At 42.9% G+C, this 27,820-nt stretch overlaps 1 protein-coding gene across 11 annotated transcripts in view; it reads left to right on the top strand.

The window, feature by feature from the left end:
• Positions 1 to 27,820, top strand: part of ADD1 (adducin 1) — a 92,639-nt gene that overhangs the window by 39,086 nt on the left and 25,733 nt on the right. For 4 of the 11 annotated variants that reach the window (XM_066573051.1, XM_066573056.1, XM_066573058.1 and 1 more), the window contains exons 4-13: positions 250 to 401; positions 7,395 to 7,475; positions 7,969 to 8,118; positions 10,073 to 10,216; positions 10,307 to 10,405; positions 12,130 to 12,300; positions 13,115 to 13,459; positions 21,801 to 21,902; positions 25,055 to 25,144; positions 25,224 to 25,241. In XM_066573051.1, the coding sequence (XP_066429148.1) occupies positions 250 to 401; positions 7,395 to 7,475; positions 7,969 to 8,118; positions 10,073 to 10,216; positions 10,307 to 10,405; positions 12,130 to 12,300; positions 13,115 to 13,459; positions 21,801 to 21,902; positions 25,055 to 25,144; positions 25,224 to 25,241 (1,352 nt within the window). The remainder of the gene's footprint in view (positions 1 to 249; positions 402 to 7,394; positions 7,476 to 7,968; positions 8,119 to 10,072; positions 10,217 to 10,306; positions 10,406 to 12,129; positions 12,301 to 13,114; positions 13,460 to 21,800; positions 21,903 to 25,054; positions 25,145 to 25,223; positions 25,242 to 27,820) is intronic. The other 7 variants (XM_066573052.1, XM_066573057.1, XM_066573061.1 and 4 more) reach the window with 3 other exon arrangements.

Here is a 27,820-nt window from a genome sequence, read left to right as displayed (position 1 = left end):
TTATACTTGCCGTTCCCTCACTGTCTGCTCCTAGAAGACTACTTGGTCGCGTTCATAGAATGGGAGGACTACTTGGCTTGCGCACCTTTTTAGTCCGCGTATGCATTGCAGCGGTGGGTTTGAGAGCTGACCGCAGGGAAACTTGGTGTATCCGCTACTTTGAGCCCATAAGCTCAGCCTGACAGTCTCTTTAGTGCTCGATTATTTTCTAGTCGGTACCATGTATAACCTTCATGTATTTGGTTTCAGGCTTAGGAATGGTAACTCCCGTTAACGATCTTCGAGGATCTGACTCGATTGCCTATGAAAAGGGGGAGAAATTGCATAGATGCAAGCTAGCGGCATTTTATCGATTGGCTGATTTGTTTGGCTGGTCGCAGCTGATCTACAATCACATTACTGTAAGTATCAGAATTGTAAGACACTTGTGGCTACTGACCGGCCGACGTCTCTCTTTGCAGACTTAGAATGTAAAGCGCACAAAGTGAAGAAAACGTATCTCTGCTATGAAAAAAGCCTTACAAAACTTTGTTCCCTTCCTTTGACCTTACAGCACCCTTTCATGAGGACAGATGCTTTAGTATTCAATAAGTGAATAAATTGATAGTAATGGGTATAAAAACGCCCATGTTATATAACATTGGAGCGCCGCCAACATCGCTTTTAAGTCTGTAAAGCACAGTCCTCCCTGCAGATCAAGGGAAAGTCAAATGGAATGAAAACATTGAATTCTTTGTGACGGTTTCGTTTAGTTCACTCAAGTCTTTAAAGGGAATATATCGCAATGAGATTAAATAAAGTGTGACTGGCATTTCATGTATCCAGTGGAGCAAATATTATCAAAGGGGTTTTGTGGGTGGGTGTGGATGGGGGCGAGGGGTCATTTCATGGCGGAGATAAAGGGTTAATTAAAAAAAAAAACACAAAAACCTACACTTGCCTTTCCAGTGGCCACTGCTGTAGTGTGAAGAGGCTGCAGCATTCACGTACCGCTCAGCCAGTTATTGGCCTCAGCAAGCATCCGTGCATGAATGGCACCTGACAGCTGAGGGCTGCTGATTAACTTGGTAATAAATGCCACCTGAACGCTGCAGTCTCTTCTAGGACCAGTGTGGCGGTGCTGCACCCGGTTATGAGGGTTAAAATTCTAAGTGCAACACCAATCCGCCCCACCCCACTTGCCCCGTTGCCGGCCGTAAGAAGAGACACCACACACAGGAGTCTGGTCTAGCTCCTCACACGGGAGAAAAAACTGCGCACTTTATTACAGATTACATGAGATCTTATACCCTCTGCCCTCTCACCACTAAGGGGTGATGGGCTTATAACCATATATGGGCAGTCCGGATTTCCGCCTTAGACAGTGAGGCGCCTCTGGCTTATACAGAAAATCACGTATTCAATTAACTCCAGTGCAAAGAATTACCCACACAATTCTAAGAAGTCCGGCCTAACATCCATATATGGGAAGTCCGGATTTCTGGCCTAAGACAGTCAAAATTATGTACATTTGAGCATCTTGATATCTTGTTCCAGCGCTTCTGGGAAATCGGCCAAGTACATGCGGCCTTGTGTCTGGTTCTTCTTCTCTGAATTTAAGATACATCTCTTGCAAAACCTTAGCATATCTGATGTAAGGCGAAGTATTAAAGTTTTTTCTCATTTGGAATTGAATAAAACTTGCATATAGGTATAAAAGTATAAAGAACATATGGCAATATATATATATACCCTCACACGGTAATTATCAGAAAGGTGAGTATAGTTTGTTTTAGCCAATATCTTCCCACTAAATGAGTTTTTGTTGTGTTTTTTTTTTTCTCTGCCCCCAATCCCCAATTTAAAAAAAAATCCCTTCAAAGCTTATATGTTTAGGCAGTTTTAAAGATGATAAATATGTTGGCAGCTTCTGGCCATGACCCTCCCTGCTTTACCACACCCACTTTTCGCATCACCTTTTAAAAGTGAGGAAAAGATAAAAAGTTGCACTTTTTGGCATACTCATGAATTTGACTTCCTTTTCTCTTATTGGCCAGGAAACTGGCGCAAAGCAGTCAATAAATTCCTTTCATTGTTTTCTATAGGAGAATGTTGTGAGCATGCTCTGTGACCTGTGAGAGGTCATTGTGCAGGGAGGGAGGGGGAGGTGAGCTGTGACCATCACGTATTGGGAATGGTGGATCCCGTGTTATTCGTATATAGGTGTCACCTTTCAATGTATTCCTGTCTGTGATGAGAATGAGATGAGTGCAGAAAATGATCTTCAGTACAAAGTGTCACTGTTATGGGGCTTGGTCATCAATGCGAAAATAATGTAAGTTTTTTTTGTTTTTTTTTGGGGGGGGGGGGGGGGGTGTTAATGGAGATGGCGACATGGGGGGAAAAAAGTCTTAAAGGAGTTGTACCAAGATTATCTTTATTTCTCCTACTGTTGGAGCATAACTTTATGATTGAGGGGCCAAACTGCTATGCCCCCCACTAGTCCCTAGAAAAGGGCACACAGCCATCCCTGTATGAGTGGAACAAAGGACACGTATGCACACTACCACTCCTTTTGTTTCCATGATAGCACTTGAATTTGGCAAGTAAAAGTGCTCGTCAATCTCCAGCACAGCCACTGAAATGAATGGAGTGGCGCACGTGTGTCCTCTACTCTATTAATGCGGGGACCATTGTGTCCCCTTTTCTTGGGATCGATGGGGGTCCTAGCAGTCGGACCCCCATGATCATTAAATTATTTCCTATCCTGTGGGATTAAATTTATTTCTTGGTACAAAAACTTTTAAATATGTTTAACACAAGACAGTGTGATTTCAGCAATGGGTCGCTTTTAGAGATGAGCGAGTCTACTCGCTAAGGCTAACTACTCGAGCGAGTAGTGCCTTAGCCGAGTAGCCTCCCGCTCATCTGTAAAGATACGGCTGCCGGCGCGGGTGACAGATGAGTTACGGTGAGGAAGAGGAGCCTGGCTGCTGCATTCAGGCTGGATTGGAGGGGGTAGAGTCTGGCCGATCAGCAGCTAGTTGCAATAATTAAGGCGAGAGTGGTTGAGGGCAACAGTGAGCGTCTTTAGCGTGTCTACAGTGCGAAAAAGGTGGATTCTTGTGATGTTCTTGAGATGCAGGTGTCCGGGCCAGAGATTGGATTTGGGGGGGGGGGGGGGGGGCGGAGGAAAGATCAGAGTCTAATATAACCCCAAGGCAGTGGGTATGCTGTCTGGGAGTTATGGTGCAGCCACACACTGAGATGGAGATGTCAGGATGAGGTCTGTTAGTAGAGGGCGGAAACAGGAGAAGATCAGTTTTTGAGAGGTTCAGTTTTAGGTAGAGAGGGGACATAGTGTTAGAGACAGCGGACAGGCAGTTGGTGGCGTTCTGGAGGAAAGCTGCAGAGATGTCACTGGAAGAGGTGTTGTCAGCGTAGAGGTGGTATTGGAGGCCAAATCTCCTGATGGTTTGTCCAATAGGGGCTGTGTAGATGGAGAAAAAGAGGGGGCTGAGGACTGAGCCCTGGGGGACCCCAACAGCAAGGGGAAGAGGGGAGGTAGAGCCAGCAAAGGAGACACTGAAGGAGCGGTTGAATGGGTAGGAGGAGAACCAGGAGAGAGCAGTGTCCTTTAGGCCGATCGAGCAAAGCATACTGAGAAGTTTGTGGTCAACAGTGTCAAATGCTGCGGAGAGATAGAGGAGGATCAATAGAGAGTAGTCACCCCTTGATTTGGCTGTCAGGAACTCGTTTCACACCTTTGTAAGGGCGGTTTCTGTTGAATGTTGGGGGGCGAAAGCCGAACTGTAGGCGGTCGAGAACCATTTTCTGATAAATGGCTTATAAGGCGGGATAAACCAGGCGTTCAACCCGAGACAACTTCCTTGCCCGTGGAGGAAAGAATCGCAGCATGTTCTATTTTTCTGTGAATGGCTACCATCCACAATACAGAGGCCAGGTACGTGCGGATGACTGCTGGGCACAGGGTTAGATTCCGCATGTGAAATCCGACTCGCCCGTGTGCAGCCAGCCTGATGCTGCCGCAAAAAATAATTGTTTTGTGCAGCACATCCCCCTCAAGTTATGTTTCCAGTATACACTTTCAATGGAAGCCTGCGATATATTTACTGTATTTATCTACAGCAAGATATGTTCCCATAAACACATTTTATGTAGCAGTTTTTTCACCTAAATGCATGTATTTTGGGCTGACAATCATTTTTTCAGTAGTCTTTCTAATTACAAGTAAGTTTTGCACAGTTTCTGCAGCTTCTACATATTACTGCATATAGAAACTGTAGTCTAAAGGCCTGAAAGATTTAGTGATTATTTTTGCATAAAGTCCTGATGTCCATTAACCCTTTTATCATCTTATTTTGGATGTAATAGGACCTGCAGGAGGAGTTTGCAGAACCCAGCTTGTATTTAAACACACACCCACATTACATTGTTCTCCTCCTGGCTATTGTAAACGTGCCTAGGTAGGGAGAACATCCTGCAGTCTGTTTGAAAGATGAGCGAAATACATACAAACGTTTTTCAGCGGCTATTTGATTGATTTTTAAGCGAACTAAAATCCGTCGATTCCAAACGAAAAGCACATGATGCCCGGGTTTGCATGTAACAATTATCGCTCTTTTTCAGGCTGTTTGGACGAATTTTGAACAATTGTGTGTGTGTGTGTGTGTGTGGGCACATTTAGACACAAGGATTATCGCTCAAATTTCGCTCAGAAGCCATCTTTTAAGTGATGATCGTTGCGTGTAAATGTGCCCATCTTTCAGTTTTCTGCTGAACGATGCATGTCAGTTTGGCTTGAAATATGTCATTCTGCAGAACAGCTGATAAGAAGGACCGCATGCTGTGTTCTGCCCCAGGGAGCTCTGATTACATTGTCTCAGCTGTCAGCCCCGCTGGCAGAAGAAAAGGACTTTATTCAGAGAACAGCGGGCAGTCCTCTGAATTAATTCAGCTCCCAGTGACTCACATGCTACTAATTGGTACTAATGGACATTAGTACCAATTAGTGGATTATGCAAAATGATTGCTCAAAAGCCATCTTCTGAGCGATCATCCTTGTGTGTAAATGCACCCTTAAAAGGCCTTAAGTCTCAGTAGGAGATCTGTCCGTGAGGCCGGACTGACTGTTTAGTTTAGAGCCTTTGTTTCTTCTCTCCTGCACTTTTTATAGCCTCATTTATGACCATAGCAAAGAAACTTTGTGGTCCTAAATTAGCTGATAAGAACATGCTGGAAAAGCTGTTCGGTAAGTACCGTAAGCTGTCAGTCCAGCCTCACTGACAGATCTCCCATAGAGACTAATCTAATGTAAATGGACACTGCAAAAGACAAACACTGCAAAACTTGTAATTAAACCCTATTGCAAAAAACTAATTCAAAATGCTCCGTTTAAGTTAAAAAATATGCCCCTTCCAAAGGTGTCCATAGCTTTTAACCCCTTAAGAACCTTTTTTCATTTTCAGTTTTTCCTCCCCACTTTCGAAAAATCAGAAGTCTTATTTCCGTTACTCATGGACATCGCTGTATGAGGGCTTGTCTTTGTGGGCAGAGTTGTATTTTTCAATGATATTTAATGTACCATATAATATACTGAAAAACGTTTTAAAGATTTCTGAGTAGAGCGAAATGGAGAAAAAACAAAAACCATTCAACCATACCGTGTAAATACTGCTGCAAAAATGACATCACTGTTCTGTGGGGCATTACGATTACTACGATACCAAATGTATTTATTTTATTTTGTTTTGCAGTACTAATTTAAAAAAAAAAAGCAATAAACTTTGGCAAAGAGTTAATTTCTGTCACCATCTTCTGACCGCCATAACTTTATTTTTCCTTTAACATAGTTTGTGTGAGAGCTCGTTTATCAGGACATCCTGTAGCTTCTATCGGTACCGTTTTGGAGTACATACAACTTTCTGATTTGCTCTTATATTAAAAAAAAATTCAGGAACACTAGGTTACCAAAGGAAAAAAAAATGCAGTTCTGTGGGGTTTTTTTTCCCCCTTCTACCTGACTGAATTCACTGTGCAAGACAATGCGTCACTTTGATAGATTGGACTTTAACGGACGCAGCTCTAAACTTTCTTAATTATCAGTATGGGAACTTTTTTTTTTTTTTTTATTTAAACCTTTTTTATTTTTAATGTTTGTTTTTCCTGCTTATTACATTTTTTAAATTTTTATTTATAGACCACAGTATTGCATTATACCGTGATCTAACAGGCAGTTAGCCATGGCACCGCTTGGGGGAGGTGATGGGGGGCCCATGGCAACCGACCGGCACTTCGCAATTGTATCGCTGTGGGCCGTTCATGACCCCCAAACTTTGATCAGGGGATTTAAATGGGGTTAATCAGCGGTCACACTGGATGTGGCTGGTGCAGATGGATGTCGGCTCTAAGAAAAAGGCAGCACCCAGATTGTGTGGAGCAAGATTGGCCCCTCCATACAAACCCCAAATGTGCAGGATATAACTGTATGTCCTGTGTCATTAAGGCGTTGAACCGTAAAGACCTGCTAAATGTAATTTTATTCTTTGACTTTCTTCTGCCTTTTTCGGAGAATGGTTAACCCTTTAAGGACCTGGCCTGTGTTGGTCTTAAGGACGTGACTATTTTTGGAGATCATTTTCAACACCCCCCCCCCCCCCTCCCCCCTTACCTTCAACATGGTCATATGAGGGTTTTCTTTGTGTGATGAGCTGTAGTATTTATTTGTACAATGAGTACATATAATGCACTGTATAGCTTTTTGTGACCCCCCCCCCCCCCTTTTTTTTTTAAAGGGGAAGGAGAGAAAAAAAAACACAATTGTGTGTGTGTGTGTGTGTGTGTGTGTGTGTGTGTGTGTGTGTGTGTGTGTGTGTGTGTGTATTTTAGTGTTGATCACGCAGCATCTGTACAAAGCATCGTATATGTACATATGAAAAATTGACTTAGCACCTCAGTACTTCCAGACGCCTTAAAGTAGTTGTACCAGGTCTAGCTGGTTTGTTGCAGGAAGTGGACAGCTCCGTGAACTGTGCACTGACTCAGTTTGATACTGCAGGCTGTCTTATTGAAGTGAATAGGACTCGGCCTGTAGTACCAATCTGAGCCACTGCAGAGTGTACGGAGCTGTCCGTTTCCTGCAGCAAAACGCCTAGAAGTGGGTACAACCCCTTTAAGGTGTCTGGAAGTGCTGAGATGCTTAATCAGTCTTACAAATTGATGCAGTTCTTCTGCATTCTGAGAATAGTGCAGGGCCTCACCTCTTGGACACCCGTAGATGTTCATTTCTGAGAAAAAGTTTAGTTACTTAAAAACAAGCTTTTCTGAACACATGATAAAGTGCCTTTAGATTCCTGCTGCTAACTAATACATGTGACCTGGTGTTGTGTGTCTAGGTCAGAGTCAGTTCAGAGCAAGAACACTTCCTGATTGTTCCCTTCGGACTCCTTTACAGTGAAGTTACTGCATCTAGTTTGGTAAGTTTTGTCTTTTGAACTCCATTGACTTCTTCCAAACCTCAGTGTTGCCATAAATACGTTCTTCATTTAGATTTACAATTGAAGCACAGTAGCTGGCTCTATATTTGTTGTACGATGGGGTGTAGAACCGGGTCAGGATGGGTATCGTTTCTCCTTAAGGAGAGCATCTAGAAGGCCTGCGAGGAGACTTTTATAAGGCCATCCATGCTCCTTTGCGAAATAAGCAAATGGGAAGATAGAAGAATACTCTGCAGCACCACCTATTAGAAGGCAGCATTCCTGCAAGTCAATGTTAGACATTTTAGACAAGTCTTGTAACAATTACTGGGAATGGTAAGCCAAAGCCAGAAACCATACACAGACAGCTGTTTCAGGGTGATTGCCCTCATAGGATGTAGAGATGTCACACTGTGTAAAAATTTTTTCACTTTTTCTTAAGTTTTTAAAAGTTTTCAGCTTTGAAGTGATTTGTATGCGTTATATGTTTTAGGTAAAAGTCAATCTTCAAGGTGAGATAGTGGACCGTGGCAGTACAAACCTAGGAGTGAACAAAGCTGGCTTCACGCTGCATTCTGCTATTTATGGAGCCCGACCTGATGTGAAGTGCATTGTCCATATCCATACCCCTGCTGGGGCTGCAGTGAGTATGGAAAGCACACTTTCCTCTACTATGTCTCAATTATCTTCTGTCTTGCTGTGTCTTAGGCTTGCTAAATATTTCTTAGCCTGCCTATTCCTGTGACTTCTTTTGAAACACTTCAGTTTTGAATTTCTTCTTGTATAGATGTTTCACTTAACCCCTTTGTGACCACAAGACTCCTTTTACTGATCTCACTAATGGGCTTGAAACCAGCACATACATCATTTTAAGGTGTTTGCTTGGCTGACTGCTGACAGCCAGGCTCCTGCTTTAACAGCCAGGAATGGAGAAACCTCAGATCCTGGCAGTTGAACCCCGTACACGCCACAATAAGTAGTAACTGCAACATGTGGGCAGATTACAGTGGAGGGGGACCTTTTCTGTCACCCATCAGCATGCTGCAGTGCAATCACAAGGTACCAGTGTGTTATCCGTGGCAGCCTGCCAAATGCACCTACGTCTGCCATGTAACTCAGCCTATCAGGCCCCACCTCCCATAGAGTCTAATAGGCTGCTGTCATAGGCTTGGTAGAATGCACTATATAAGTAAGGCAATATATTAGTAATTGAATGATCACGTCTTTTAAGTCCCTTTAACGGAATGAAAAATAGTGTCAAAAGTTCAATAAAGTTTAATTTTAAGAAAAAAAAAATTAAAAATGCAATTTTCCCCACAAAAACCCCTTCTGAATGGATAAAACGCTTAATATGTAATATCGCATTTGTAACTACCCAGACAATTCAAAATATTTTCTTTAGCTCACATGGTGAACACGGTAAAAGTAATCTTAGAAAGCAATGCCAAAATTGCTGCTATTCTTCCTTTATTTTTAGGCCAAAAAATAAATAAAAAGCAATCCAAAAGTCAATGTTCCTCCAAAATAGTACCAATAAAATCTATAACTTTTCCCATAAAAAAAACTGGACCTCACAGACCTCCATTGCCAAAAAAATAAAAATGTTACAGGTCTTGGGATGTGGCGATGCAGTTTCCATTGTTCTTTCAAAATGTGTTTTTGTCCAAAAGCAGCGATTGAGCGCTATTTTTCTCTGCCGTCCCTACAACCATCCACTGTGCAGAACAGCTCTGTTTTAAGTGAATGGGGCGGCTGCGTTTCCCTGCACAGGCAGTTGGCCAGGAGCGCTGCTGTGCAGGGAAAACCTAGCCCTAAATTAGTGCTGTGAGCCATTAATTCTAAGGGTTGGTGGAAGTCCCAGACTATGGGACTTCCACCAAAGTGACTGCATGCTCTAGTGACATGCCACTGCTGTATAAGATGGGATTGTAAGGCAATCACGCTGATTTTAAAATGTTTTTTTGTTTTTTTTTGTGCAAATTTAAAATTCTTGATCTAGACAGTTTTGGTCATTGAGAAACTGGAGCCATTTTTAATGGGTTCTCTGGGGCTTTTACTACACCTGTCAGGTTAGGTAATCAATAGTTGATAATTGGGTTAATCACTCAGGATCCCTATTGATTTTTAGATTTGCTGTCTGTGTGGACAGAGCTGGAAGCAGATGGCGTTGTCAACATTGCAGTGGCCTGTTTGGGGCTACAAGCACACATCCTGCTGAGTTCAGTGGAAGCTGTAGTTACAGTACCAATATGAACAGCACTATCTGCTTACAGTGCTATCTACATGGACAGCAGACCCATGGATCTCGAGTGGCAGAGCTATTGATAATTTACCCTGAGGATGGTCATCGGTAGTAGAAGTCCCGGTCAACCCCTCTTTTAACAGTAGAGGCTTGTAGTATGAATGTTATAGAAGTGTATCAGCCCTTACTCTACGTCTGTATGCCTCAGATTTAATTCTTTTAGTTCAAATTTGATAAAGTCAAAGCATTCCTCATCTGATCCCAAACTTATAATATTGAATGTATTTAATGTTTCCATGCCAAATATATGAAAACTGTTTTTTTTTTTTTTTTTTTTTTTACCTTTCTCTACAAGGTGTCTGCCATGAAATGCGGCTTACTGCCACTATCTCCAGAATCTCTGTGTCTAGGAGAGGTCACTTACCACGACTATCATGGCATACTGGTTGATGAAGAGGAGAAGATATTAATACAGAAAAACTTGGGTCCAAGGAGCAAAGTGAGTATCTTATTCTTACTCGATGTTAATGCATTTATCTTTGCCAAATTGAATGTTTGTAATATTTTCCTTTTTTTCCCCCCTCTGTAGGTTCTCATCCTCCGAAATCATGGACTTGTAACTATGGGAGAAACCGTTGAGGAGGCTTTTTATTATATCCACAATCTTGTGTCTGCCTGTGAGATTCAGGTGATTACATTAATGTTTATAGTTTCATATTTGGGAAACATTCTGTTGTATCTTAAATAAGTTGTACCAGAATTTCAAGTTCTCCAATATCCACAGGATAGGGTAAAATGTGCTGATCTGTTGGGGTCTTGCCACTGAGACCTTGGCTGATCTGAAGAACAGGAGTCCCTTGTCCCTTATGCTCCTCACTGCTGCGTTACTGCACCCACCAAGTGAGGAGGAGAATGAACGAACTCCAGTGCTCTATTCACTTTCAGTGGGACTGCTGAGATACCCAAGCGGCGCCCGCTCAGATGCTTCCGTCAGTCCCATTGAAATGAATAGAGTGGTGGCTGCTAATGTGTGGCCAACCCTCGTGGTGACAGGAGAGCAGTACGTGAGAGTCCCGTTCTCGAGAGTGACTTGGATTACAGCACTGAGACCCCCAACAATCAGCAAGTTATACCCTGTCTTGTGAATAGTGGAGAACTTGAATTTCTGGAACAACCTCTTTTAATTGTTTTATTTCAATGTTCTAAAGAAATTATCCTAATTTTATTTATACGAGAGTTGCTCCCTTCTCAGACTTTCATAAAAGTGTGATAGGTCTTCGCCCCAGGTATGGGTTTTGCACCCATCTTAAAAATAGCCAACGCCCTGTGCTATGCTGTTTTTTTGGAACTCTTATAGAAGTCAATGGGATTTACCCAAACAGTGTAGCACAGAAAGCTGCGCTGTTTCCATAACTCGGGAGCTGCAAAAACAGCAAAGCTCTCTGTGCTACCGTATATACCGGCGTATAAGACGACTTTTGAACCCCGAAAAATCTGCTCTGCAGTCGGGGGTCGTCTTATGCGCCGGTAATACAAAAAAAAAAAAAGTGTAAAAAAAAAAAATTTTATTACTCACCTCCCACGGCGTTCTGTCGCGCTCCGGCAGGATGTCGCTCGCTCCGGCAGGCTGTCGCTCGCTCCTCGTCCCCGCCGCAGCATAGCTTTCTGAATGCGGGGCTTGAAATCCCCGCTTCCAGAAAGCTAATACACACGCCGGCAGCCATGACAGCATTGAATGGCTGTGATTGGCTAAAGCACACGTGGCTTCAGCCAATCACACTATTCAATGACATCATTGAATGGCTGTGATTGGCTGAAGGCGCACGTGTTAGCAATCACACCCATTCAATGATGTCATTGAATAGTGTGATTGGCTGAAGCCACGTGTGCTTTAGCCAATCACAGCCATTCAATGATGTCATGGCTGCCGGCGTGTGTATTAGCTTTCTGGAAGCGGGGATTTCAAGCCCCACATTCAGAAAGCTATGCTGCGGCGGGGACGAGGAGCGAGCGACAGCCTGCCGGAGCGAGCGACATCCTGCCGGAGCGCGACAGAACGCCGTGGGAGGTGAGTAATAAAATTTTTTTTTTTTTCTCCACTGAATACCGGCGTATAAGGTGACAGTTGGGGGGTCGTCTTATACGCCCCGTCGCCTTATACGCCGGTATATACGGTACATGGTTTGTTTAACTCAACTCCCATTGACTTCTGTGTTGGCTGTTGAAACATGGTAGCTTGCCTGTTTCCATCATCCCGACCACCTCGCAATAAATATTTTTGCAATCTCGGCCATGTTTGATCGAGATGAGAACATCTCTTTATGTAAAATAGTGAAAATATAGAACCTTTTGTAGAGATTTAGCTTTTCTCTGTATATTGTCACCTCCTAACACAATGTTCTCTTACTTTAGGTACGCACCTTAGCAAGTGCAGGGGGACCAGACAATTTGGTACTATTAGATCCTGGCAAATACAAAAAGTCTCGTTCACCTGAGTCACCGTCTGGCGATGCAGTTACACATCCAAAGTGGCTTGTTGGGGAGCAAGAATTTGAAGCCCTCATGCGAATGCTGGATAACTTAGTAAGGAAAATCTTGTAAATGTAACTTTTATTACTTTGCTTAAACCAGTTTTAGGTCTGCTTTACATGGGACGACTTGTGTTATTTGAAGCTTATGAAAACCCATTAGAGGCCAAATTTTTTTTGTTCACATAAATGTATGTATTCTGGGCTGACAATCATTTTTGCAATCGGGTTTCTTTAAAAATGTTGCGCAGTTTGTCATCTGCAGCTTAAACATATCGCTGTATATAAACGTTGCAGACCAAACGACTGCGCGAGCGCTGACCTCACTGCTAAGGTTGTTGGCGCTTGTGCGGAGCATTTACACAGACAGATTTTGCCACTGGGCTCTCGCTAGCGCTTCACCTTCTACATGAAGCGGGGCGTATTAACGCGCAACAAGACGCCCCGCACAGAAAAGTCTCTCACCAGCCGCTGGCTCCGCTCTGCGCATGCGCCGGCACATGAAAGAGCCGGAGCTGCGGGAGCGGGTGAGTTCCGCGCTGCTCTCTGCAGGCCCTCTGGTCGGGTCCTGCTGCGAGAATTCTCGCAGCCGGATCTGACCCGGCTGTCTGCAGACGGCCTTAGACTGCAGTTCTTATACATAGTGATATATTGAAGCTGCAGAAGACAAACTGCAAAAGTTTTAATGGAACCCTATGTATCTTATCAATATGGTTCCATTAAAAAGTCACATAAGGACAGTAGGAAAATAGTTTTCATGCATCCCCCATTCCTGCATATGGGTAGCACAATTTTCTAAACTTTCTACTACATGTAGGTCACTTTATTTTTCATATCATTTGTTTTCTTTTGTCTCAATTCTTCCACAGGGATACAGAACTGGCTACCCCTATAGATGTCCTGCCCTGCGAGACAAGGCTAAAAAGTACAGTGACGTTGAGATCCCAGCCAGCGTCACTGGCTATTCCTTTGCCAGTGATGGTGACTCAGGCACATGTTCTCCTCTCAGACACAGTTTTCAGAAACAGCAACGTGAGAAGACAAAGTGGCTGAACTCTGGTAGAGCAGATGAAGCCTCAGATGAAGGGCAGAATGGAGGCAGCCCCAAGTCGAAGACTAAGGTGTGGACGAACATTACACACGATCACGTGAAACCCTTGCTGCAGTCTCTCTCGTCCGGTGTCTGCGTGCCAAGCTGTATAACCAACTGCTTGGTCTGTGCCTACCTTACTGTTCATAGTTGATATAGAGCAACCTGAGGTGACTGGCACTTGGAAGCTTTGGGAATACTTTTAGTGGGATTCCTTCTTACGTTGGGCATTTCTCTAACCTCATTAGCGCCTTGTAATTTTTCCTATGCTTACTTAGTCTGTAGAAAAATGTTTATTGTACTCTGCTTATAACTGCTTAAGACTATAGAGTCTCTTTATTTGGTGTTCGTTTAGTGCTAACAGAATCTAAAATCTTTCATATATAGCAGCAGTAACATCATTTCTACATCTTTTATAATTGATTAATTTCTTAAGCAGTTTGCTTTGCTAACCTGTTACTTTCCTCACTTTCCCTTCTCCCTGTCTGCTCTGTGCAGTTGCGTGGGTTTTCCCAAAGCTTTCAAGTCTCGATGCCAGCCACCTTTTGCATGAAACGTTGCATGTCAGTAGATGGCCGTAAATGACAACTGACAGTAGAAGTTGGGTGCGGCATAACTAAAGTGCAACTCCGACCCTCAGCCAGCAATTAATATAATACTGCTATAAGGAGAATTCCTATATAGGGCTTTAATGTTCTTGTGGATTATGAGAGCTACACAAGTTTCGGGTTCTTCACCACAGTGATGGCTCTTAACCATAGACTATGAGCAGTGAATTTAGCACAGTTGGTTAAGTGATTATTCACTTCCGTCTGTTTCGCTTGCGTGGTTAATATTGCATTAACTAGTGGCAGTTCCACCTTTAGCTGAAGACCTGACTTATTAGAGACTGACTAGTTGCTAGGGATGCACTGCAAAGCATCCCTGTTGTATACCCGGCCCCGGAGTCTGCAGCTGTTCTCTAGCTGTCACCCCTGGAGGCCAGCAATCTGTGCATGCATCGGACCCCTCTTCATTCAGTGCGCGGACACTGTTCTCTATGCGCTTGCATGCATGGATTGAAGAAATTTCGATGTGTGCGCCAGCTTCCTGGGTGGACACTGAGGCAATGGGGAAGTGGGTGAGTATTAAAAGCACATGAACTATGAAGCAGTGAAATTCCCTTTATAAGCAGGACCCCTTCTGCATTTAAACTACCACCCCATTCCGTGCCTAAAGAGCTGATCGCGATGGCAGAGCTCTGTACTTTACTGTCTCTGCTGGCCACACAGACAGTGAATGGAGCAATTCCAGTAGATGGAAGAAAAGCCTATTCATCAGTGGCTTTAATTTTGTCACTGTAGGTGAAGCGGTTACGAGCACCTTGATCTTATAGGCAGGATTTTCTATGCTCCTTGCAGTTCTTTCAGGACCAGTTCAGAGGTCAACAGCACCAGCAGCAGATCTTCGAGTGGTGGATGACAGCAGTGCAGAGAATAGGATCCCTGCAGTAGGAGTTTCTGATCAGGTTGAGATGCAGGATTTTATTGCGTTCATTTTCAGTTCTCCTGATATATTTTTGTGAAGTTAGTGTAATTTTTTTTTCTAGTATAAGCAATTCCAATGGTTACTTTGAGTTGAGAGTAAAACGCCACTTTAAACTGTTTTTACAACATTCTGCATTTTACATTTACATAAAATCCTAAGAATATTTGCAGGTACTTTGCTTTATTTGTCTTATACTAATTAATTGATTCATTTTCCATCTAGATAGAAAGCTACCTTCAAATTCTGCTCCTTTCCATGCTAAGTGCTGTAAAGCTCTCCTATTGATTTCAATGGCGCTTTGCAGGCTAGCGTTCGAACGTGGCATTTCTAAAGCCACTATTTTTGAGTGTCTCCTCCTATTTTTGTGCATTTTTAACGCACCTCATCCCCACACCCCACACACAATAATAACTCTATGCAAAATCGCGGTTGAACGCCGTGGTTTCAAGCGCAGCATTTTGCGAACGTACGTGCGAGAGTGGCCTTAAGGGGTTAAAACAGTGCAGGCGACATGAAGCCGTGCTTAGGGTGGTATTTGGTTTGACACGTTTGACGCTTTTTAGAAGGACATGAGAACCTGTACTGTTGGGGTCGGAATATACATCTTAGCTGTTGGTAAAGAATAGTTTTCCTATGGTGTCTCAGCTTTTACATGTCTTACCTAGAGCACTCGATGGAGCATTCTGCAGCACCACTGGGAATGTCTACGGCTCTGTTCAGAACCGTTTAGGAGTCCATTGCCAGCTCCACAGTCCCTTGCAATGTTTACAAGGCTTGGGCTCTGTCAATGCAGAGAGGAGTGAGCAAACAGCACAATAATATTTATTTGTATAGCGCCAACTTATTCCGCAGCGCTTATTGTGGTACCTTTACACGGGACGGTTGTCCCAAAGGCTGCCGTCCAACTATCGCTCCTGTGCTTGACACGAGCGATAGTCCTTCAACGAATGAAGGCAGAGCAGGCCGGGGTCGTTCCGGCGGCCCGCCCCATCCACAGTGAACGCGAGTCACTGAAACCTTGACGGCTCCTGTTTACATGGCTGAAAGTCGCTTGGTTTTTGATTCTGCTGAAAATCAAGCAGCTCTGACAGGTGAGCGATTTCTTGCTCCATAACCTGTTGGCGGCCACGGGACAATTATTGCCCGAATTCACTGTTTTCAGGTTGAATTCAGGCGATAATGGCCACATGTAAAGTTACCTATACACCATAATGCTGCAGACATCGCATCTCCCTGATCCAGCACTTCTTTATTTTGGCTGCAGCCCTATAGTCCGAGTCAGGAGACTTGCACAATTATGGTAGCACAAAAATAGGCACGCTGCAGTGGGTTCTGAAGAAAGAAGTGTTAGCAGTGGTGCAATTCTTAGTTAATACACTGTAATTTGTTTTTTCATGGTTCTGTAAAGTTAAAAATCCTATGTTTTCTGTTGCATGATCAAACCAAAGAGCTGAATTCTTGGAACGCAGGAGTTCCCTTCCTGGCATTTGTCATTGCTTAGACGCACTCTGTCCCAGAGTACATCTAATGGCTTCTCTTTCCCCGCTGTTTGTTCTTTATAACCTGAATATTTTGAGAAGGAATGAGACCCTTACTCTTCTGAATGTCACATGCTGCTGTTTTATCAGTCTTGCTGAGCTTCTGTCATATGTCCTGTCTATTTTAAAAGCTGCCTGTGTCAAAATTTTTGTCCATAAACTGCATTTTCTCTAATATAATCAATGAGGATGTCCATTCAAGGATCACACCTAAGCTTCCATGACTCTAGACTTGCAAATGATTCTGAGTACCCTCATCGAAATGTACTCCCGGCTGGCATGACTGTTCTTGAATACCAGAAGCAGTCACTGCCTATTGATGGTGAGGGTAGGGGTATACTTCGTTTAGGAGTCCATGCAAGATCTCTGCCCTTGATTCCACTTTCATACTGTAATGTGGGTGAATGTCAGCATTCATATTATGATCGCAACTTTCTAGCCACTTGTGGTTCAGCCTAATCTAAAGATCACCCTCGTATCGTCGGGTGGACTAGGTTTAGTTGAACTATGGAAGGTCTTGGAGTTGTAGCCATAACACTGATGCTAGAATGCACCAACGTTAAGACTGCTAGAAAGCAGAAAGTGGGTGTTATCATCTTAGACATTTATACCCTATCCACAGGCTAAGCAATAAATGTCTGATACGTGTGTGCACCACCTCTGAGACCCTCATCTAATAGACATTTTAAAGCGTAGCCTCTAGATGGGCCATAAATGTGTAAAATAGGAATACCACTTTTAAGGCTTTTTGTTATTTGGCTCCTTTTTTTCCCTGATGTCTATTAAGTAGGGAAATCTACTTATCTTGACCTTTTTGGGAAGTTTTCAGTTTTTCCCCTTTTCCTCGGGAATATAATACGGGTTCTTTTAAAATATTTATCTAAATACTAGTCTAAAAAAAAAAAGTTGCATACCCGATCCTTGAACAGGCATCTTCCAGTCTAGTTCTCATATTTGCATTGTGGGGCTGGTGTGTTCAGCAGGAGCTAGTGATCAGAATGTGCCATTTCTTTATCGGTTCATTTATGTGTTTACCATTTTATAAGAAAAAATAAGGCGCAGTAATGGTTTATGAAGATGTGGAAGTGAGTATGACCTGACTCCATTATTCATCATCCTTTTTTTTTTTTTTATTTTTTTTTTTTTTATCTGAAATTTTTGCAATTTTATTACCACTCCAACCCCATCCATTTTTTTTTCCTTCCCGTTTTCTTTGATTCTTGGACCAGTACATGGTTATAGACTTGTGCAAATAAACACTGCTTTAAATGCAGGAACTGGGTTTGTAATTAAAATAGGTGCCCCACACAGAGTCCCTAGGTCTATATAGTCTACAACGATGCTATTATAACGTGCATTCGATCAACGGATTTAAAATTTTAAGATTGAGCATGAGTGCAATGTGTCCTATTACTGGTATGCTTGATCTAAAGCAAATATTTCCTCTACGGCATCTGCAGAGAAAAGTGGCTCCTGCCTGGGAGCGCGTCTGTTTTTTTTTTTCATTAAAAAGAGTTTTCCATTAAAAGGGGAAAACAATCGACTACCTATCCTTTGATCTACTGTTGATGACCCAGCCTATAAGGATCGGTAGTTTTTCCCAGGAAAACCTCTTCTGGGTACATTCACAATTCCGCAGCGGAAAATCTGCACCATTTTGGCTGTGTGTGAGCGTACCCTTAATAGTACACAAAAATGCATAGTAACTGGTAACCTCTAAGCTCTTGACTCGGCTGTATTTTAGGAAATAACAGTTCTTCAGGGTTCTACTGTTCTGTTCTTCTTGGGAATGTGTGAATAAATACAGCTAGAAATTACACTTCTCTGGTCAAAGGGGTGTGTCCCTACCGACTGCTTATGTCAGCACTGATTGGATAGTATAAGAACACACCCCTTTTACAAAGGGATTGATAGTGCCCTGTTTGGAATTCATAAATATCCAGGAGAAACAACAGAACAGCAGCAAGACGGAGATCAAAGATGTGTTCTAATTAGTTTAATGGAAAATGCAAGTAAAATTCACTAAATTTAAAGGGGTTGTCCAGTTGCAAACTGTTTATAACCCATCCCGTTGATTGGCCATCAAAAGTAGATTGACAGGCGTCCATCGCCAGAGACTCCCAGCAATCAGCTGTTTGTGCACTTGACTGATTTCTTTAGGAAACAGACAGCTCCATTCTTGTTGCAGTGGCAAGGCTTGGTATTGCAGGCTCAGCTCGCATTGAAGTAAATGGGAAGTTGGCCTGTAATACCAATCCTGCCCCTTGCAGTGGGAACCAAGCTGTCTGATTCCTGCAGAAATCAGCGCATTATATGAATGCATCGACCCATCAAACAGCTGATCGGTGGGAGTCTTAGGTGGCAGAACACTGATCTAATACTAGTGGCTTATCGCGCTGATAGGCCATCCGTAACTTACAACTGGAAAACCCCTTTAAACATGTGGCTTTTGAATGCTATAGCTGATGTTTCCCAGGCTGGGCTACTGGTAATCTTGCACTGATGCCAAAATTCTATATAAAATAGACAAAACTTCTGTTATATTGTTTAAATCTAGTCCTCCATAAATGGAAAGAGCCCCTTCTCCAGTACTGTGTATGAGAGTAGTACGTCGCTGCACAGATCCCCCTGATCTCACTAGCTGCGCCCTCTTCCATGGACTGTTGATGCTTTTTTGTTTGTTTTTCTTTTGAAATCCTATTTTGTAAACTCATTCCTCCATCTGCTCCTATTTAATTTGTAAGCAGTAAAGCAGCTATCGTTAAACCTAGCTTTAAATGGTTTTTAGTTGGTCTGATTTGGCTGTTTTCCTGTGGAAAATAAAGTCCCCCCCACCCATCCTTCTCCACATTTTGCTGTTTTGTAGCTTTTTTTTTTTTCCTTTGTTCTCTATGCAAACTTTGGTGATGCCCACTCGCTAAACACAATCATAGTATATTTCCCCCTTTGCACCAAGTTAGTCCTATGAGATACTGGCTTCAGATATCTCTCAGGATAGTCTGTGCAAAAAGATTCAATCCGGTGAGTGACTTGTATTGTGTTCCGCAGTCTTTTTTTTCTTTCCTGCTTCCCACATTGCTTTAATGTTTTTGTAGGGGAACTGAATCAATGATGTGTTGATCATAGAATTAAACAAGAACCAATTTTCTCTTGCCATGCCATATTTAAAGGAAACCTGTTACCTCTGAACAGCACCATAAACTAAGTTATGATTCTGTTCAGTGAGGTGATAGAAAGTTGGGCGATGTGATTTTGTTTTGTTTTTTTGTGCTTATACCAGCCTGCTCTCATATTCCCACGCTGTCCCCCAGTGAAATCCATCCATGACTTGAAAGTCTAACTTTTTAGATTGCTGTATGTGCTCGTTCTCCCACAGAAGTCCATGGGAGAGCGTGTGCATGGCAGTCTGGAGAGAGTTAGATGTTCGCCACACACAATTTTTAATGGCTGACAGCATGGGAATGGACGAGTGGGTGAGTATTTCCAAAAAAAAAACATCCCCTAACTCCCCATCACCTCTCCGAACAGCATCATAACTTAGTTTCAGGTGCTGTTCAGAGGTGACGGGTTCCATTTAAAGTTTGCCAGGAAGGTGGGTAAAGGTTATTTATTGAATCACTGCTGTTAGGCCAGTTTCAGGGAAGTGTAAAATGCACGCCCCTATTATAGTGCTGTCCCCACCTCTCCACAGGTCTACTGACCCAAACTTGCAGCATCCTAGGAATCTATGTGCTACTGTGTATTTAAGTCAGTAGATCCGCTGTTGGTCTGAGACTATTCTCCATAATACCTTTGTCTGAAGTTGGCCTTAAAGGAAATGATCTTTGTCAAACACCCCTTCTTACATGCATGTGTGCAAATGTCATAATTGGTAAATCTAACTAATACCAGGGTCATTAATTATTTTACTATGGTCCCTCAAATGCAGATTTCCAAGGTGCTCTGTACTCTACAACTGGAAAACCCCCTTTGAAAGACTTATGCCCTATCCTGAGGATACTTTATCAATAATAGATGAGTGGGCTACGTTGCCAGGGACCCCTTCTAATCAGCTGTTCTCTAAATCTGTGCACTGAGTTGACTTATGCAGAAAGATACAGTTCCACTGAAATGAATAGGATTGTGCTCCTGCAATACAAAGCAAGGCCACTACAGTAGGAACAGAGCTGTCTTGTTCCTTCACACATGAGGTCAGTGCACGAATACTCCGGCATGGCCAACAGCTGATCCTTAAGGGTCCCGGGCGGCAGACCCCCCATCAATCTTCTGTTATCCTGAATATGGGCCATGAATATTTTACAACCCTTTTAACACTAACTGGAAAATTGTTGCATGTTACTGAGTTTTATTAGTAGAATTAGCCAAAATAATGCCCCTCATCTGCCATAAGTCTGCTACTATTGACTTTAATTCTGTGTCAGGCTTCTGCTCTGGACGTTCCCAAAAAACACAGCTGCAGCTTCCTCCTCTATCTGGACCAGAAAATGGCAAAACCACAGTTATACTAGTATTAGGCCTCCAGCACACTAGCGTGTTTGGGTCCATGTGCTGTCCTTATTAGTTCACCGGCAGCACATGGACTTTTTATAGCTTATGAGGCTATGCACGCTGCTGTTGGTCCGCAAGAAAACCTCACTGCATATCCTTTTCTTGACCGCATTGGGGAGGAGAATTGGGACATGCAAATGCATATCATTGTGCGGGTCCTCCTTGTATCAGACAGCACATGGATAGGCGTCCGTGTGGTGTCGATGCAAGTGGTGCCCGAACCTCTTGGTTACAACTCGCACGTAATGTTAGTGTTCACCCGGCCTTATGGAGTGCGAGGTGTAATCCTAGATTGGGTCAACTTTTGTACAGCCCAGTAATGTGCATCCACTTTGTAAACTAGAGGTTCTTACAATGTCAGGAGATAGCAAAGCATCTTGGATACTTGCATTTGAGGAGCCAAATATGATAAATGAATAGCCCTGGTACCTAGAAGGTCCATTTTACCGATGATGAATATTTGCCTGAAATTTCTGCGTTTCATTCAGGCACTTTAACTGTTTGCAAGTAGCTGATATTGAGAGAAATGTGTCCTGCAGCCGTTAAGCGGTTAAACCCAGACCTAATAGTACAATGTAAATATCTGTCCAAATTTATGTTGTCAAGTCCCCACCCAGGGCTCGGAGGTCACAATGTGAGCCCTCGCGGCAACCTTCACAGCTGCCCAATGTAAATAGCATCTCTCTCTCTGTTTCCTGTTGTGGTAGATCCCTGGCTATACAAGTTTCCAGTTGCAGCAGCATTATCATTGGTTCACTTTCCTATCTGACTTGTGAAATGCATGAGTAAACTCTGTACATGTCCGGAGGCGATTTAGTTCATCTGACCATGTAACTGTTCTTCATCTTGCAGTGGACTAAAGAGGAAGGGCTTAGAACTGCCACCTCTGCTGTCCCTAACCTGTTTGTCCCATTGAACACAAACCCCAAGGAAGTGCAAGAAATGAGAAACAAGGTAAATGTTTAAAATTCTTCTTCATTTTGAAGTCCTTCTGTAATTTCCTTCGTAAAACAGAACGTATTACAAAAAATTACTTATCCCTTAATTGTAGTTGTCACCGTGACAGAAAGGAAAACCCTGTGTGTCAACAAGCCTATCACCGAAGGATAGGCTCCCTTAATTGTAGCCTATATCTTTCACTTTAAATCACTGGTATACCTCTTTAACTATTTAAATGTCGCAGTCAGAACAGACTTCTTGACTAATCGGCCAGACGACGAAAGGGCTTCTCTAGCGCCCCATTGGGCCCTCCTAAGCACAGCTGGGGTATATTAATGTGCTAGCAGGGCAGCCTAGAGCCTAGTGAAAATTCCCAAGTAGAAGCATAAGGCCCCCTTGCACACGGGCGGAAATTCCGTTGCCGGATTTCCTGCAGAATTTCCACTTGTGCATGCCGCAATAGGATTGCATTAGATCATGCAATCCTATGCAGACAGCCACGACTTGACCACGTGAAAACTCGCGCGGTAAACGAACTGCAGCATGTCCTATTGCTGTGCGAGCCTCGCAGAGGCCCGCACAGAAGCATCAGCAGTGACGCACCAGCACTGTGCATGTGCAGCTGTGCGCCAGCCGGCACATCGCAGTGCGGAGAGAGAAGACGCCGGACGGTTGAGTATAAGCTCAATATCATGGGCACGGATCTCATCCCGCTGCAAGAATTCTCGCAGCGGGATCCGACCCGGCCGTGTGTAGCCGGCCTAAGGTAATTGTTAAAAAAATATGTAGTTAAAAAAAAAAAAAAGAAAGCTAATTTTCCCCACAAAAATCTAAACTGAAAAAAGCAAAACACATTTTTTAGTATTGCCATGTTTGTAAAGGTCTGAACTATTACAATAATGTTCTATTCATCCAACAAGGTGAACACCATAAAAATAAAGTACAGAATGCAAAATTGTGGGGTACTATTTTGGTTAGCAAAAAATTGAATAAAAAAACTACAGCTCACTCTGCAAAAAATAAGCCCTCACACAGCCCCAATCAAAGTGAAAAAAGTTATGGGTCTCTGAATATAGTAGTGGAAAGCAACTTTTCTTTAAAAAAATAAATTCTTTACACTTTAAAAGTAGTAAAACCTTTTTAAAAATAAAAACCCTTCTATATAAATTTGGCATTGCTCTACCCACACTGACCTACGGAATAAAGTTCACATGTTATTTTTACTGCCCCTTGAACGCCATAACTAAACCTCCCAAAAATATGGGGCAATAGATGTTTTTTTTTTTCCATTTCATCCCACTTTATAAATGTTTTTTAAATTGTTTCTCGGTAGATTATATGGTAAACTAAATGGTACCATTAATAAATAAACTTGTGCTCATACTGCCAGATCAACTTACAAATAACTTTATGGCTCTTGGAAGGCAGAGATGGAAAAAAATTAAATACTATAAAAGAAAAATTTCTGTTCTTGATGGTTTTAATACATGAGGCCCAAACGATCACCCGTTCGATTTCATGCACATGATCACAGTCCGTAGGGTTTTTTTTGATATAGAGTCACATGAAGTTAACGAGTCAGAGTGTGCCATCATTTCTTAACACTGTACCTCTGTCTGATTCATACACAGGCTGAGGCCCTGTAGTAGTTCTGTTACAGCTCTATGCACCGTACTGGCCTACAGAGTATCCAAGAGTCGGTCAAAGCTTAACCCCTTGAGTGGCACGCCCAGAAATTTTCCGGGACGAGCTCCACTGCTCATAGTGACATAGCCCGGAAGATTTCCAGGCTATGTATCACTATGGGAGCTGCAGAGCACAATGCCACAAGCTGTGACAGTGTGCTCTGCCTGCACAGTCCCAAAGAGAACAAAGCAAGGGCTTTGAAAAACCAGCAGAAGATATTGCCGATATGCCGGCAATCTCCTGCTTTGTTTACAGGTTGCCATAGAGACCATCGGCTTGTCAGAAGCAAGCCGATGGTCTCTGTGGCAGGGAGAGCTTGGTGCTTGGCTGTGAGAGGACAGCTATGTACCTGCTCTTACAGCAGAGATCAGAGAAAACCTCTGATCTCTGCTGTATTAACCCTTTACATGCGGCAGTCTATGTGACTGCAGCATGTAAAGGGCTGTCACTGCAGCATGTAAAGGGCTGTCACCATCGGACCCCCGGAATGTGATCAGGGGGTCCTGATGGGTCCCTGTGGAAGTCCCCTAAAGGGACAAAAAAAAAAAAAAAAAAATTATAAAAAAACAATAAAAACACTTGTTTCCCTTTACTTTGTAAAAAATCAAAAATACAATCACACATGTGGTATCCATGCGTCATAATGACCCAAAGAAGGAAGTTAATGCATTATTTAACCCCTTAATGACATGGCCCCTTTTTTTCTTTTTTCCCCATTTCTTTTTTTCCTCCCCCCTGTTTAAAAAATCACAACTTGTCCCGCAAAAAACAAGCCCTTATATGGCGATGTCAATGGAAAAATGAAAAAGTTATGGCTCTTGAGACGCAACTGCAAAATTAGTTGAAATTCAATGATTAGACCATTTTAAAAAACCTGCCCTGGTGGGCACGACAGGGTGGTAGGAAACCCGCCACTCAAGGGGTTAACGGATAGAATTTAAATTGCACAGCAAAACTGTAATGTTGGCCATGGGCGTTAGCCTTAACTTCTAGCATATATTCTATAAAGCTAAAAATGAGTTTTCCAGTTGTATACGTTCCTTGGTATAGGCACAAATGTGTGTTTGGTGATCACTTAAAAGGAGCTGAGCTATAGGATCAGACATGGCTTGAAGAAGCCATAGCCCCTTTGTTTTGCTGATCAATGGGTGTCCCAGGGGTGAAACCCTCACTGGTCACACATTGATGGTGTATCCATTCGTTTAGTTCAGCAATGTTATCACAGACAATCCCCTTTTACCTCCTTTTTACATGAAAATCAGAAGATGTCAACAAATATTTTGTGACCAATGGCAAATAAATTGCAAATGTCCTGTAGTTCTATTAATAAAAATATGCACTGTGTGTTCTCCTGTGTAGTGGGTGATAAAAAATGGCCTTTTTGGCTGAGAAGTGTGTTCCACAAAAACTTTTGAGTGCTACATTATAGATAATTATTGTCGTGATCAATATATTGATTATTACTCTTGTTTGTGTCTCAGATAAGAGAGCAGAATTTGCAAGACATTAAAACAGCCGGACCACAGTCCCAGGTTCTCTGTGGCGTCGTCGTGGACAGGAGTATAGCACAGGTCAGTGGCTACCCTTTGAGTATCTGTGATGTAACAAGTCTTTTCTTCCATCACTCTAATGGTTTTCTTTAATTAACAGAGACTATCTGTGTACAAGGTAAGTGCTAAAGGCAGCTTCTTTACTTTGCAAACCTGCGTAGTGTATAACGATAGACACAAGTGTGGTACAAGCATGGCCGTGACGGACGCTTCTGCCGCCATCGCTAAATGCCATGCATGATAGCTTTTTAATGACTTCCCCCAACTGGTGGCTAAGAAATGAGGTTAACTAATGTGACCCTAAATAGTAATGTCTGAAGAACCTCACAAGGAAGACCGCTCTTCTTCTAATGTTCAGAAAACTACAGTACACCAGTGAAGGAAAAGATGTTAAGAAGCAAAACACCTTTAAAGGAGAAATCTAGCCAATCTGACATGGCTGAAGATTACATTGAGCAAGTTTATCAATTTGGAGCACCTCTTCTGTGGTATTCTGTAGAAAAGTGTTTCTAAGCTCCAGGTCTGAAGTTTCCTAATTGGCCATGATTCTGAGGATATTCCATAGAGGGAAAATCTGACTATTAGAATGATAATTAAATTGTACCTCCATTAATCTAGGGAAACCATCCTAATTCAGGAGTGTGCACACTCCTTTTTTAAATAACTTGCATAGCAAATTCTGCTTCTAAATTGCGCAGACCAGCAGCGTCTCTATTACAAGACAGCATCAAAGGCACACAAAAGCAGTGTGTACGTAATGCGAATTGACACACCAGAAATAACATCAAATGGTTAAAATCTGTAGGACCGTATCAATAATTATTAGAAATGTCCAAACCAGGGCAATGTGCCGTTAAAAACATTTAGTAACCCTTAGGTTTCAGGATAAAAGTTTTGTCCTGGGAAAAGGAGGTAAGTTTATTACCTGCAGTTATTGTTCCCAGCTGCCACTCAAACTCACTGGTTCTAGACCCCTTTTTGGTCCGCCTTAGATGGCCGCAGCAATTTTCTAACTACCTATTGCACACTGTGCACTGCTCTGATTGGCCAGAGCTACTCATATGATCACCACTGGCCAATCAGAGAGCAGGTATAGTGCATTAGCAGTCTAACACTACCAATGCACTGTAGGAATTAGGTAGTCGGAATACTGCATCGACCATCTTGAACAGCTAAATACGGGACCAGTGGATCAAAGGCATGGCAGAAAAGAATAGCTGCAACTAGTCTTCCTCCTCTGGTTTTGGGACAAAATCTGGCCCAGAACCAAAGGTTCATTTTAAAAATGTCCATTGACACATAGTCCTTTATTGGGGTAGCAACCTATGTACTAACACTATACCTCTTCACTTCTGAAAAAGTAATTCTACTCTTCAATAGTATATTGCAATATGAATTACTTCAATCGAGACCAGACTATGCTGCTGAAAAATCACTCCGTAAATACAGATGAAGAAATAGTGCGGGTAACTGCAAGATTATAACAGATATGAGTAAATTATGAAGACTCCATGAAACGCCCAGAAGGTAAAAATTGCCACGAGAAGAGCTGTAGTCAAATCTCTTGTCCATCGAGCGATACAAGTTTTACTGGCCTGGTAGGGAAGGGATCATGGGAACCCCACATGTATCGTCACTATCTAGTGGCTGCTCAGGGCTGCCAACCGGCTCTATGACCTGGTTCCTTTACTTGAACGGTGGGTGCCAAAACGTTTCAGTGAGCCAGAAGTGGTTTTTTTAATGGGGATTTACGTTGTTGAGCGATTTCTCAGGCTTTTCTGTCCTGTAGTCTGACTCTGTAGAGTCCAGAGGAGGGCAGATTAGTGGACAGGTAGCCCATGCCAGTCCTTTACATAGTACAGTATATCAGTTGTACTATGAAGCAAAGGGAAGAGGGGGGGGGCTTGCCTGTCTGCTGTTCTGCCCTTCTCTCGACTCTTTGAAGAGCTGTTCAGGACCTGAGAAAGCTGGTTCTTTTTGGTGAGTTGAGCCACATGACCTGGGGCTGGACTTCCTATCACTAGTATTTACACATGCACTGCAAAAGTATAGCAATATTGAGTAAAGGCTAATGCACCACAGCTGTCAATGTAGAGTAAAATGGCACCTGTGTGGTCGGAGAGATTGGACCGTGAAAATACATTCAGGAGAACATTCGGCACTTAACGTCATTTCCTGCAAATCTTAAAGGGGTGTTCTCCTCTCTGGAATCCTATTTCAATGTATTCAAAATCGCAAAACAATGCACTCGCTCAGAAGATGTTGGCAAAATGCTCCGTTCTCAAGATATTGATGCCTCTGCCCTCTGGTTGTTTACTGCTCCTTGCCAGGGAAGCGGACCACATTGTTTCTTTTTTTAGAAAGAAATAGTGGAGCACACAGGTAGAAGGTGGCCGAGCCGAAAGCTAATGTGCATGTGCTCCTCAGATCCCGGTCATTAGATTTGGGCCCAATGTCCACGGGCGGCTCGGATTCCGCATGTGGGAGCCCGCAGTGGAACCTGACCCTGCCCGTGGCCAAGGACACTGCTTACCTATCCGGTTGTTCTGCTCATCTGTCCGGGTCTTCTATTTTCTTCACTGCAGATGTGTGAGGAAGTGCCGGCCACCGTACATGAGCAGTGGTGTTTTGGTTTTTTTTTCCTTCCTAAAACTCCTGCTTTCCTGCGGATTGGACGGCATCCATTGACTTCAATGG

Source organism: Eleutherodactylus coqui, chromosome 7 (assembly GCF_035609145.1).
Source record: "Eleutherodactylus coqui strain aEleCoq1 chromosome 7, aEleCoq1.hap1, whole genome shotgun sequence".
NCBI classification, from domain to species: Eukaryota; Metazoa; Chordata; class Amphibia; order Anura; family Eleutherodactylidae; genus Eleutherodactylus; species Eleutherodactylus coqui.
The sequence above is the reverse complement of the archived record's forward strand: the minus strand, read 5'-3'. Positions and strand labels throughout refer to the sequence as shown.